The 13,581-nt window shown below is 39.0% G+C and overlaps 1 protein-coding gene across 1 annotated transcript in view; it reads left to right on the plus strand.

Annotated features, from left to right (window-relative positions):
- Positions 1–838: 838 nt before the first annotated feature.
- The window catches only part of CEP85L (centrosomal protein 85kDa-like), a gene marked incomplete at its 5' end in the record, with an annotated part of 65,115 nt that continues 52,372 nt past the window's right edge, over positions 839–13,581 (plus strand). Inside the window, one exon of the mRNA XM_009867479.1 lies at positions 839–1,605. Within this exon, the coding sequence (XP_009865781.1) occupies positions 839–1,605 (767 nt within the window). The remainder of the gene's footprint in view (positions 1,606–13,581) is intronic.

Consider the following 13,581-nt stretch of genomic DNA (forward strand, 5'->3'; position numbering starts at 1 on the left):
CCACTTTAGTTTTATTGCTAAACATGATGCCCCGTGGTCTTGAAATATCTCTTTGGTCAGTTGGGGTCAGCTATCCTGGCTGTGTCTCCTCCCAGATTCTCGTGCATTCCCAGCCCACTTGCTGGCAGAGAAGTGTGAGAAGCAGAAAAGTCCTTGATTCCGTGTGAGTGCTGTTCAGCAGTAACTAAAGCACAAATCCAAAACATGGCCCCATACCAGCTACTTTGAAGGAAATTAACTCTATCCCAGCCAAAACCAGTACAGGAAGCACAGTATGAAACCAGCGAGATCCAAAAGGGATGAATAGCTCTGTCCAAGAGGCCACCATTACACTGGCTTGTCTCCAGCACTGACATTTTAAAGTGTGTTTAATGAATTGTTTTGCCTTTAAAAAACAAGGAGTGGTGAAAGAGGAGCCAGTGCTGGGGCTCCTGAATTTTGATACCTCTGTCATTTGTGATCTAGAAGCTACCTAATATTATATGGAGTGAGGGAGAATCCAGCCAGCCACCTTAAAGCTGGGGAGTGAACACTGCCTTCTGCTCACAGCCTGAGAATTGTGTCTGGAGCTGCTGTTCCTATGCTTAGTTCAGTTCTCTTTTTGTAATTGTGGCACCTGAGCGAAATAAATCTGAAAAATCTCCCACTTGAACAGGTTACAGATCTCAATCTTGAATGGTTTAGATGACCCTATTTTGTCAAGAAACCTATTTCCTTCTATTTTTGCATTTTGCAGAATCACGTTTCACCTTGAATTTGATGTTTTGCCCTCTGGGTACTGATGTTAATGTGACTTCTGTGTTGCACTTACTTACGTGATAAATCTCTCTCTTCGCAGATCATTCGACTTCAAGTGGAACATCCTCGTTTAAGCCCAGCCGATCACTGGTTTCTATTCCCACTGCCCATGTGATGCCGTCTAATGCCAGCTCTTCACTTTCCAAACACAGGGAAGCTTTCAAGTCTGATGGCTCCAAATGGAGTAGTAGCTTTGTACGGTCAGGAGGGGCCAGAAATCAGGGCACCCTGGACAACTCTCTGGACATGAAAGATGCAAGACCTGTAAGAAAGTGGTCCTCCTTGTCTAAACTCAGCTCACCAAATACCTTCAGCCAAGATGGCAGGAATCATTCCGTGGACTCGAGGGCTAGCACAGACAAAGCTGCGTCACCACAACTGAGGGCAAATGGGCCAAGTTGCTTGCATGATAGCATGGAACTGCTAAAGATTGAGGACAAAGAAATGGGGAAAAAACGATCTTCTCTGCTGGACTGCAAATACAAATTTGAAACATGCAGCAAAGAGGATTTTGCATCAGATTCCTCAAGTAGGAGAAATGCCTTAGACTTGACCTACAGTGCCTTACCTGAAAGCAAACCTCCAGCAGCCCCTTGTGAAGCTTTCGGACAGAGATATGCAACTCTGGGCCCGCAGGCTGTGGGTGGAGCTCCCATACAGCCAGCAGTTAGGACTCAAATGTGGCTTAAGGAACAGTTACGTGCAAATCCTCTGGACTGTAGGACCGCGGAGGAGCCCTATGGCATAGCTGCGTGGCATATGCAACAGCTTGAAGATTTCAGAGCAGGAGGTGAACAGCCCGTGCAGGTAAGGCTGAAGCTTGGAGTTTGCTGCCATCCTGTGGCGTCGCTGTTATACCTGAAGAATGACATCAGGCAGGAAAGTGAACAGGGCCTCTTAATCGGGTGATGGTATTTTTAGACTTTGATTGGGGACGCTGCTGCTTATTTCTCAATATTAACCGAGTGCCAACAGTTGTGGGGTTTTCTTTTCTGCGATTTGCTTATAGTTTACTCCGATTCATTGTACCTGCATGCATGAAACTAGGATCTTTTTCTGAAGCTGGGTGCAGTAAGATTTCCAGTAGTTCTAAATTTGCTTACAGTGTGGTGGGGTAAATGTGAATGTATTTTGATCTGAATGAGTTTACAAAAAGGCTGCATTTAGACATTCAGCAAAATAAGCATGACTCCTGTGTACTGCAGGGATGAATGAATATTCAGTATCACTATGCCTAGCGCTTAAAAACTGGATTCAGTTTGATATGACCACTTATTTTTTTAACTAATTGGAATTAGCTAGTAGTAGTAAATGAATTTGGTTTATTTAAATAAAATGTGGGGTTTATGTCATACTTGAACCGTTTTCATATAGAAAACATTGAGCATGTGGTTTTAAGAGACAGATAACTCTTTCTAAAATGTCAATGTACAATTTTTGTTTCCAGTTCTTCCCCTAATGGGAGAAGATGCCTTGTGAAGGAAAGCAGTATTTAAATGTTCAGGTTTACCTATGGAGGTAAACTTAGCTTGCCAAAAAATCATGAACAGATTACAATACGTAAATTTTCCTGAGGGACATCTTACGGTTAGGCTAGGGTATTATTTGAACAGAGATAATCCAGCTGTATGTGCACATTCCCTGTTTTCTTCAGCCTGGACATATGTTAAGTAATTTACAAATAGCTGAGCTCAATTTTTCTTGTCCCTTCCACTGTATATTGAAGGAAAGACTGGCAAATTAGAGGTTCCAAGATCCAGTTTTGCTCTCAATGGGCATGTGGATTTTTTTTTTTTTTAAACTTAAAAAAGTTGAAGCCAATTAATATGGGCACGCTAGTGGTAATCCTTAAGGGCCTCTCTAAAAACCTGACATAATTCCGGGTAGCCACCTTTTATATTACCCTTCTTAGTACAGAAACCCTAATTTTTCTCTTAGTTTTTTTTAAGGTTTAGATGTCAAGAAATTATCTGGGTGGAGAGCAGAGGCTGGTGGGTTCCTCCCAGAGCCAAAGTGACAGCAGCAGGCCTCACGGTTGAGGCTGGGTTAGGGGCTCTGGGCTGCTGGTGGCTACTGGTGGCATTGAAGAGCACCTGGGGCACTCAGGAGACGACAGCAGGGCTCCCTGGAGGAGCTCAGTCCACTGGTTCATTGAAGGCTTCCCGAACAGCTGTGAGACGTGTAGCTGGCTGGGAGGTTTGGGGGGGGAGTACTGCGCGTGGTGGTTCTCCTTTCGGATTTAAATGTATATTCAGAGTAAGCTTCGTTTACTTCTTCCCTTCATTTAAGTATATGTCTCTTCATTATCTTTTACGCACCTTTCACAACACTTTGTTTAGGATGGGTGCTTTAGAAACGCTTGTTTAGGTCAAAGCAACTTCCAGCTTTTGTTTTCCATGTCTCACAAGTGCTTTCTTACTCTCACTTTGATTAAATACAGTGTCTCTTTTTTTGTATGATGGCAAAATTTCATGTTTAAATGGATGAAGCCCTGTATACTATTATTATGGTTATTCAAAACTTGTGTTCATGCATTGGTGCTGACCTGTGTTTCGAGGACAGAGCCAACAGGGGGAGCACAAGCATTATTTATTATATTTTTGGCGGAATTCATTAAATGGTGATCCACCTTTTCTCGGTTTTTGAGATTGTAAGGTTATAGGATGAAGTTTTGCCTAACTGTTTGGTTTGGGTTTTTTTTTCCCCTTTGCTCCTGGTATTAGTTTTTATAGCTATGTCAGTATTGATATGCGTATATATATATATATATAAAAAAATAGAGTCACTGTATATATGTGTGTGTGTATATATGTATATAATCTTTCTCTGTATATATCTCCATCTAGCTCTTGGCTTAGAAAGCAATGATCCTGTTGGCTGTCCAGTCAACTGTGGAAAAAAGGGGAAGTCCTTGAAGCTACAGCCTTAGCTCTGCTTATCCTGACTCCTCACTTGATTGTGAAGGGAGGGCACAGAGAGTCTGACAGTCATTAAGAGCACAGGGGGTGCGGAGGAGGTTCCTGGTGGCCTTAGCAAATAAATGTTATGAAGAATGATTGAAGGAGCTGGGGCTGTTTAATTTGAAGAAGAGGAGGTTAAGGGGAGACCTCATCACTCTCTACAACTACCTGAAAGGATGTTGTAGAGAGGCTGATGCTAGTCTTTTCTCACAGGTGATTAGCAATAGAACAAGAGGGAATGACTTCGAACTGCAACAGGGTAGGTTTAAACTGGACATTAAGAAAAAAATTTTCACAGAAAGAGTAGTCAGCCATTGGAATAAACTGCCCAGGGAGGTGGTTGAGTCAGCATCCCCTGGATGTGTTTAAAGGTCGTTTAGCTGTGATGTTGGGAGATAATGGAGTGAGCTTCGTTGAGTAGGGTTAGTGGTTGGACTCAGTGTTCCCAAGGGTCTTTTCCAACCTGAGTGATTCTATGATTAGTGAGCCTTTTCACTGTTACAATTTGGCGCTGTGTTGATGGAGCTTGAAATGTGGTCCGTTACATTTCCTCCAGTGAGAAGTTGCTGTTGTGAAATAGGACCCAGTGAAACAGAAAGTTGAAACTGCAAGAGCAGTGACCCTGTGGGCTCTTGCAGGTGTCCTCTGCAGGCTTTCCCTGCCTGCCCTGCCTGTCTGCCCAGAGGTTACAGCTGTAAGGAGGAGGGATGCCAGAAGAGATGAAGAAAGGAGATTGGTTCTACTTGTCTTTACATCTGTTTTTAAGGAAACCTCAGTATAATTGCACTATGGGTTATTTGTTGTTCTGTAGTTTGGTTTGGTTTTTGTTTTTTTTCTCTCTCCAAAGATCACCATATGTGCCCCTGGGAACTGATATGCTGTTTTTTCTGGGAAATCAGGACAAATACAGTCTCAAGTGGAATATATACCTAGGAAGGAGAAAGAGCAGAAAGTAGATTTTGCTAGAGGAGGCTGATGATTTATAAAAGGGGGGGGAAAAGTCGTATCTCTAGAAACTTTTCTATTTACTTTCCTGTTTTTCTTTTCCTCTTAAAAATTACTGTTTATCATCATTTTACTTCAAAGCTACCATTGCTATGAAAAGGAAACAAAATTAACTTTGTTTTAACTGACAACTTGGAGCAACTTTGTGTATCTTTAAGGTAGACTTGTAGAAGGAGAGCCTATAGAGGGGAGCTGTCATTAATGAAGTAAAAATAGATGGCAAGAACTTTCTGAGTTGATTTTGAGGACTGATGGTTCAGAAACAGCTGTTGGACTCAATACAGTCTACAAATAAATTTGTATGCCCTCTCAGACACATATATATGGTTTACCCTGCAAAACTCTGAATTAAGAGTGTTATTTTAATGAAATCAGACAAGTTTTGAATTTAAGTTTGCTACAAAGAGTAATATATGGTAGCCATTAAAAGATGTTCCCCTGTTAATTACTCTGAAAATGAAGATTCTCTGCTTCCTTAGTAACCTGAATTTGACTGAACTCAGCATTTACTGTTGTTTTGGGGGTTTTTGTTACACTTTGCTCCCCAAATTAAAAGATCTAATTATTTTTAAAAAGATATATTTACTGTGCACTATAAGGGGAACTCAGAGTGTTGAGTAGAAAACCTACAGGTACACTGAGGTTCTCTTCAGGACATGGTGAGATCTGCAGCTTCAGAAAAGGTGCTGTGAGCAGTAGAATGGCCCTTTGGAGAGGGTGCATCATTCAGCTGTGGGTGTGCCGTTTGTACATTTCTGGTCTATGGTTATTTGTAGCATGGAGCTGTATACGAAAATTCTTTTCTCTAGCTAATGTGTAGTATTTAATGTATGCTTTTTGTAGATAAATGTTCTCCCTTGCATTGCCAAGGAATATATTTTAACAGTATTTCAGTGAAGGCAATTTCCATGCTGAATTTACATTTCGCCATACGCTTAATTATTTTCAATGTACAGATGATTGTACAGCAGACATGGCGTTTTCTGTTTCTTTTTTTTTCTTTAAACTCCAAAGTAAAGAAGTGTATGGCTAGACCTGTGTTAAGGGAAAAAAAATGCTTATGCTATGTAAGAGCAGTTCCCATTTACTGAATTGCGAGGCCCTAAAAATCTGGATAAAAAGACTGTGTGTTCTCATGTAAAGGCATTTTCTAAAGCCCAATTCTATTATCTGTCCGATTATCTGAATGCATCTAGATACAAACTGTGTATGTACCAGAATTCAGGTTTAAAATTAAAGCATACTTTTAAAATTGTAGGAGATAATGCGGTAAGAAGGACTGTTGCAGAAGGTCACATATCTATTTATTAGCTCTGTGCAGTGTGGTCGGCATCGCAGGATAAATCTCTTTTCTGTTTTTCCAGGATGTCTGTAGGAGCTCTTCATGGTGTGCTAACTTGTGCTAGAATATAGCAGAGGTAATAGATGGGCACTGCTTAAGTGCATATTTTTCCTTTAATGTATCTAGTCTACAGTTGGTTTTTTTTCTTTAATGAGAAAAACACTGCCTTGTTCATACTGTGTGTGTAAGAGTTACTGGAAATTAAATTTTATTGCATTGAGAAATTTAGAGATGCTACAACATTCTTCATTTCAAAACAGAGAAGGAAGTAAATTGCATGCATACCTAACTAGACATTAATAAACGAGTTTAAAAACTTTTAATTGAAAGAAAAAATTCTAATATTTCTCAAATAACATTGTTGTCAAAACATTATTCTTAAATGTCAACTCAAAGCTAGTTTTTCTTTTGATTCTATGCTTAATATAATTTTTCCTGTGTCACATTTTGATCAAACCAAACATTTCAGCAAAATAAAACATTGTGACCTGCAGTGGGTAGAGTGAGCTCCTTCACTTTGAGCCACAATTAAGTATTTCTGTTCCTTTTGCTGTGAAGATGATATTTCAATAACTGGGATTTTCCGTTTATTACGGTGCATATGTGGTCTCAGTCTGGAGTAAGCACTAGCAGGTGATGGGAAACCAAGCTTGGACTATGCTCGATTGCAAAAAGAAACTTGGCACTGGTTAAATGACAAACCTTGCCAATTTTATGTGTCATCTCAGGAAAATGCATGTTTCAGTTCAGCAGAATAATTTAGACATTTGTTGAAGATTTTCATTTCTGACTGAGAGGAGGCTGCTTTGTTTGTTTCCACATGCTAGTGGCGGAGTTCCTTATAGACTTCCTTTGGGCCTAGTTTTGGATCTGGAAAGTACGTAAGTGTTGGTAGCAGTAGACTCATCTTTCTTCTTTCATTTGATTTTTATTTTTTGTCAAGGCGAACTCATTTACCCAATAGGGAAACTTTTGAATATATCAGTTATATCAGTTAATAGGCACCTTGTTGGGATTCTTCTTTTCTTTTGTTGTTTATTCTTCTTCACGTTAGACTGGGCTTCATATGGTTTTGGTGTGCTTTGAGCTATCTGTGTCAAGCATCAGCAGAGTTCCTCCTAAATAATGCATAGCTATGTAACTCTTACAACATATATGCTTTGTATATAAATTTACAGATTTTTTTTTTGTCTTTTTGAAAAGCAGAATATTTCAAGATTATCAAAGTGATAAAGTGCTTACAGTGATGTAGCTGTGCAAAGTTTTCTGCTTTAAATACAGACAGGAATTGATATTACTGTATCAACTGTATCAACATAGAAAAGCTGTAGATATGGAGTTTGCAGAAGCTATTTTAAATGTTTGTTGCACATATATTGGTGCTGGTCTCTTCTCACAGGTAATTAGCGATAGAACAAGAGGGAATTGCTTCAAACTACAACAGGGTAGGTTTAGACTGGACATTAGAAAAAATTTTTCAGAGAAAGTGTAGTAGTAGGGGGTTTAGGGGTGAGCTTTGTAGAGTAGAGTTAATGGTTGGATTTGATGATCCCAAGGGTCTTTTCCAACTTGACTGATGAGAGAAATGAGAGAAAGAAAAACTTCCATTTTAACTACCCATGCTGCCTTGGTTAATGCTTCCTGAGCTTTGGAGCAGGTAGCACAGAGTGAAACATGGACTCAGGTAAACTTTCCGTTTCTTTATCGTATTGCCTTCTCCTATGAGAAGTCTTTCTGTAGATCCACTGTAGGTGGGTGTCTCTCAGGTAACTGAACCACCTTGCAACAACTGTCTGGAATTCCTAAATATGAATGCGAATAGATCAGCTCTGTAATACACGTGGCACTTGTGAGCAGGGCTGGGTCACCAGTGCATGTGCTGGGTCAGGGTTGTTCTTTTGGCACTGGAAGGCTGGAAGCTGAGGCTTCCCCCACTCCATGAGCAACATTTGCCCCTTCTGCGTGTGTGCAGATGATCATCAACACGAGTATGTGTGGCACTGAGGTTACTGCACTGCGAGTGTGTCAGGGCACTTTGTTCCTGTGTTGTACTAGGGGGAGAGAAGATGCTAAGAGGAAACTGTTTGGCCCCAGTGCGATGTAGGAAATCTACTGGTGACCGCCTTCTTTCTCAGTACATCTCAGGTGTGCAGAACTACCTGCTGGGCAAATAATCCCAGCAGAAGTGAGCTCTTCTTGGTCACTGACCTGTGGGTGAAAGTACATCTTGTAAAGGGCCGTGGAAGAAGGTCCTGTAAGCACCTTGTGTTGCAGGTGAGGACGGTTACTGAATTGAGAGGCCGTACAAATCTGGAGAAAAAGGTTATGTGTTTTCACGTAAAGGCATTTTCTAAAGACCAATTCTATTATCTGTCCTATTATCTGAATGCTCCAGGCTGAATGATTGCACTGGCAAGTAACTAGTGCTGTGTCATATATGGCTTGGGGGCTCCCGCGCAGTACACTTGACCCATGTGTAAGTGGTAAATCCAGTTTACGGAGGCTGTAGCACGCTCCTTGCGGTTGGGCGTGTCAGTGTTAAGGGCTTCCCGGGCAGAGTTATGATAGCCCTTGTTAACGGTCATTGGTTTTTCAGTTGTTCTGTCAGCAGCTTCTTTTGATGCCGCTGAATAATGGTAACAGCTTCTGGCTTTTAAGGTGTTGCTGTGAACTGTAGGTGGTAAAAAAAAAGGGTATAACTAATCATTACATTTTCATATTTAAACTTATTCTCGCCTCGGCTGCTGCAAGCTACTTTTCATGAATATCCCTGTTTCCGTCTACAGCATCTGTGCTTTTGCTCTCCACAGATAATTTGGTGCGTGCTGTGAACCCAGTGTAGGTGTTTAATTCTGCCTTCCTACTGTATCCGTATCATTTCTCATGAAGTACAAGTTCTATGGAAATTGCATTTTTAAAATTCGATATTTGCTGTCCCCTTTTGCAGAAATGGTGTTCCTTGAAGGCTGTAGATCTTTAAATACAAGTCAGCTGTAGCAGTGAGAAAAATACAATAACTGCTGGTGCATATTTACGTTTCTTCATGTGCGCAACAGAGCTCAAGATGCTTTCTTTACTCAGTGGCAAGTAGATAATTGTGCACAGCTTTTAGGATTGCTTTCTGGTAAAATAGATGTGTGAACACTTGCTCTAACAGCCAGATATTTCAGTCTCCGCAGTGTTTCCATATTTATAGTCAGATGGTTTGAAGTGTCTACGTTATCATTGCAAAACACTCAAGACAAGATTAGAGAACGAAGCAGAGCCTCGCAGAGGTTCACATCAGCTTCACAAGGATAAATGCGAGCACCAGAACCAAGACAATAAGGAGAAAATTCAGTAGCAGGTTGAGACCTCTGTTGTTAGCAAGATCCATAATGTGCATGAGTCTGCCCTCTTGTCCTTGTAGCAGACTCTTGGGTAGCTTTGGGTTGCTCCTTCAGTCATAAGCGATGTAGATTCACAATTTAGTTTCTGTCACTTGAGAGGGGAAAAAAAAAGTTTGTTTACAATAACTGGATTTCCCCCCCCCCAAAGGAATTTGGATGCTCCTACAAGCCTCTTTTTTCTCCCTATATACTTTAAAAATAATAATAAAAAATTAAAGTTAATGATGGCTTTCATTTCACTACTGGCAAACCCCTGAACTAATTATTGGAGTAGGGGTTTGAATTTTATACGGTTTGGTTCTTTATATAATTTTTTTTAATGTGTATGGTACTTTTCAGGTCCTTTTGATTTTCACAGGAATTGCTGTTCTCAAGATTTACTCTATCTCAGCAATGGACTATTGAAAATTCTCTTTCAGGAGATCTCTGTAGGGGCAAAAAAAGAAAACTTTCTCAGCTGGGCAAAAGGTACCTCTGCTAGGACAAGTAGTTCCTACCCTTCTAGGGTTTGGCAGTGAGCATTTTGCCAGCAGTGTGCCACGTAGGATTCGTTGCAGCTTTCCAAATGCCTTATTAAGAATCTGCATTGGGCTGGCAAAGGATGTGTCCTCAGTGCTTTTAATAGCATGCACGCAATAGCTTATTTTAAGATGGTATTAATAACTTAGCAATTGTGCTTTATATATAGAAATATAAAAATGAAAAAAATAGGACCACTCAGCTCTAACAGTGAAATGTTGTCAAAACTTCCTTTTAATAAGCAGCTAAGTTTTTAGGGAAGATTACAAGAGGGCAGTGTTTTATAGTTGTCTATTTTCTACAAAAATGGAACTTCTGGCATTATTTTATATTTTAAAAAAATAAATAAGCTTATAAAGCAGTCAGTTTGACTGACTGTCAGCACAGTAAATGTAGGGCCTGTTTTAAATAATTTAATTACCATGTTTTTTACTGAGACGAGTATCAGTTTTTAAAGGTATCCTTATAATTATATTGTTTTGATTTTAGTCCTTGAAATGAGCAAGTTGTTCACTCATCTCCTTCCATAGCCAAAACAGATTTATTTTTTTTTCTTTGAGTTTTCAACATCTAGGTCAAAGCTTAAAGCATATCTGTGGATGTCTTAGAACTTGACAAGGATTTTCTAATTATATTTTAACAGAAACTATTTATTTAATTGCCAGACAAATACAGGTAACTGGTATATAATCTCTAGTATATTAGTATGCTTCGAGATGTGAACAAGAATACTCCATAAATTACTCTGCTCTAATTTTGGCAGAGGAAAGATAGGTGAAGTACATCTTGGCGTGAGTGTATGTCTGACATGTTGTTCTGTTGTAGACATGAAACTTCTTCCTACTGGGGAAGGGGGGAGAAGGGCAAACGTTTCATACGTGCTCTGTGAAAAATTTTGTTCAAGCATGTTTTATGCTTGTTTTTCCACTGGTTGATCAGTTCTGCTTGGAAGAGAAGTTTTTGCTGATTTGGTGCAGAAAAGTTAATAAAGCAATGCAGATATCTTCTGCCCTCTAAAGTGCCTTACTGACTAGTTTGGTCAGAGCAAAATTTCGGTTCTGAAACGGGTCATGGCTTCACCTAGAGAAAAATGCATCAGTTCTTGCTGAAGAGCTGGCTGAGGAGCCATATGTGTAAAACCAGCATATTCTTGACCCCGATGCAGCTCTTTCCCAGTGTAAAATTGCCATGGCAATTTTACTTTTTTTTTTTTTGAAGACTGATACTAGGTTGTTACCTGTTTATCTGCCTTTATTCACTGTTAATATGTAAGACAAAGTTACCAAAATGACATAGCCTTGGGTGGAGTGGAACAGAGAATTGAAAGCTTAACCCAAGCTACATACTGTCTTTGGTGTTTTTATTATGGCTCATGAAAGTAGTGAACTCTTTGAGTGCACTTTCATAAAATTCATTAGGCTTGCTTATGTGCACTATTAAGTATGTGTAAGTGATCTGAAAATTGCAAAACTTGGGAGATTATTGTTGAAAACCAAAAGATAATAATTAGCGATATAAAGAATTAGAAAGTAGTGTGATGAATAGCTCCTTTTCACATAACTTTAATACGTTCATAATATACTGGATACTTCTTTCTAAGCAGAATTATATTTAAGTGTCTTTTTTATACAATGTATTTTCAAGCAGTCATTGTACTAAATATACAGTAGATGTTATTTTTAAAGCCAATATATAACTATACAAAGACTGTACTATGTATAAAAGGATTTATTTTTTTTTTAATCTCTGAGTTCACATTCAGTGATACAGAGGATGGTAGCACACTTTCACATCGGCAGATTCCTAAGACACAAATGAACCTTACAGTGCATGCAATTTATCTGCATTGCTCTAAAATAATAGTAGGGTTTCCAGTTTATTTATACTTTGGTTTTGCTCATGTTTATTGTTTTTTAAATAAAAATGACTCTTCAAGTACATAAGAGGAAAGTGGTGGATTTGTTTTTTATGGAGGGGGGATGGGGGGGTTATTTTTTTAGCAGTGCTTTACTTTGACTTCTGTATGTTACTGGCTTGTGAAACCTATAATCCTAGTGTGTCCTCAGAAAGTATGCGCTGATATTTTTTTACTTTTGACACCTTTTTTCTTCAGGAAGTTTTCAATACTGTAAAACTGTTGTTTATTTCCAGCTGAAGTCTCTTGAAACACCTCCAAAGCAAACTAAGACAGGAAACTCTATCCATCACAATAATAAAAGATTTTAAAAGAGAAGAAAGTAACTTGACTTTTCTGTTTTCTGTCCTCTCTTCCCCCTCAAAGAGCAGTGTGTGGCTTTTCTTAAGAAGAGGGACTAATAGGGAAAGTGCATTTGCTAAAATCTCATGCATTTGTGAGAGTGGTCAGAATGCATGAAATGGAAATAGAGATTTACATTGACAGTTGGACTCTGTAGTATGCACCTACAAACTAGCAGGGGGGATGCATGCTGCCGATCTCGTCAGTGCTTGCCCTAATACTACTCGTACAGTAGCTAACTAATTTCATCTAGTGATGAACCTTATTTCAGAGGTCTGGTCTCAGCATATTTGTTTGCCAGACAGGAGGTGCATCACCACTGGACTTGCCTGCATTCCATCCAGTACAGAGTTTTTTCAAAGATATCTTCCCTTCCTGTTCAGCTGTTCATTGGCAGCTTCTACTCATAAAATATTAAGTCTTAAAGGCAGAATACAAGATTAACTTGTTTTGATTTTCTGTATTCATCAATAGGATTGCTTATGCAGAGTTGTATAGAAAGATGCCAGTTGAAGAAATTGATGTCCGACTTGTGTCTAATGATTCTTGAGCTTTCTTTAAATTTGAAAACTAAAGTTTCTAGGAATTTAGCTTAATACCAGCACAGGTGGGAGGGTTGGCAATGTACTGCTCGGGAGTAGAAAATTTTCTTTTGTGTGTAGAGACTATGATTTACATGTTGAAAAGATGTTTCTGCAGTGCTTTCTCTCCAGTGTATAATAATTCATGATTTTTTGTCTCATATATTTTAGGAAAATACTTGCTTGTTCTCTGACAGGCATTTGCAGTTGAAGGTGGTGGTATTACTTTTGTGTGATATGCTTTAATTGCAGCAGTAAGAGTGACCTAGACATTTCTCTTCACTGCATGAGATATAAGCCACCTTGTGTGACATTGCCAAGTACCAAGTTTTCTATAGTTTTAACCTAAGGAAATCATTACATTAATTAGAGCAGGCCATAGTAAAGTTGTATGAAGCAAAATATTAAGAACTCTAAGAATTGAGTTGTGCCAATTGTCATGTCAGTTAAATGACTGTAGACAATTTCATCTTTAATACCTGCGTGGTAGTGTCAATTTTTTCTGCAAAAAATAGTGGGGAAAAAACTTTCCAGATTTCACAGTTCTGTAAGGATGTACCTAGTGAAAAATGCTGTAAATTAAGTTGCTTTTTCTTTTTTTTCAGATCCAAGTTCTGTGTGTGTATATGTATACATACATGTGTGTGTATGTATATATATAATATCCCTTAAATAGGGAGAAAAGTATATGAAATAGTTTTATTTCTGGGATAGAAGATATTTTTGGTTT

The sequence above is a fragment of the Apaloderma vittatum genome, unplaced genomic scaffold, assembly GCF_000703405.1.
Source record: "Apaloderma vittatum isolate BGI_N311 unplaced genomic scaffold, ASM70340v1 scaffold10734, whole genome shotgun sequence".
NCBI lineage: Eukaryota > Metazoa > Chordata > Aves > Trogoniformes > Trogonidae > Apaloderma > Apaloderma vittatum.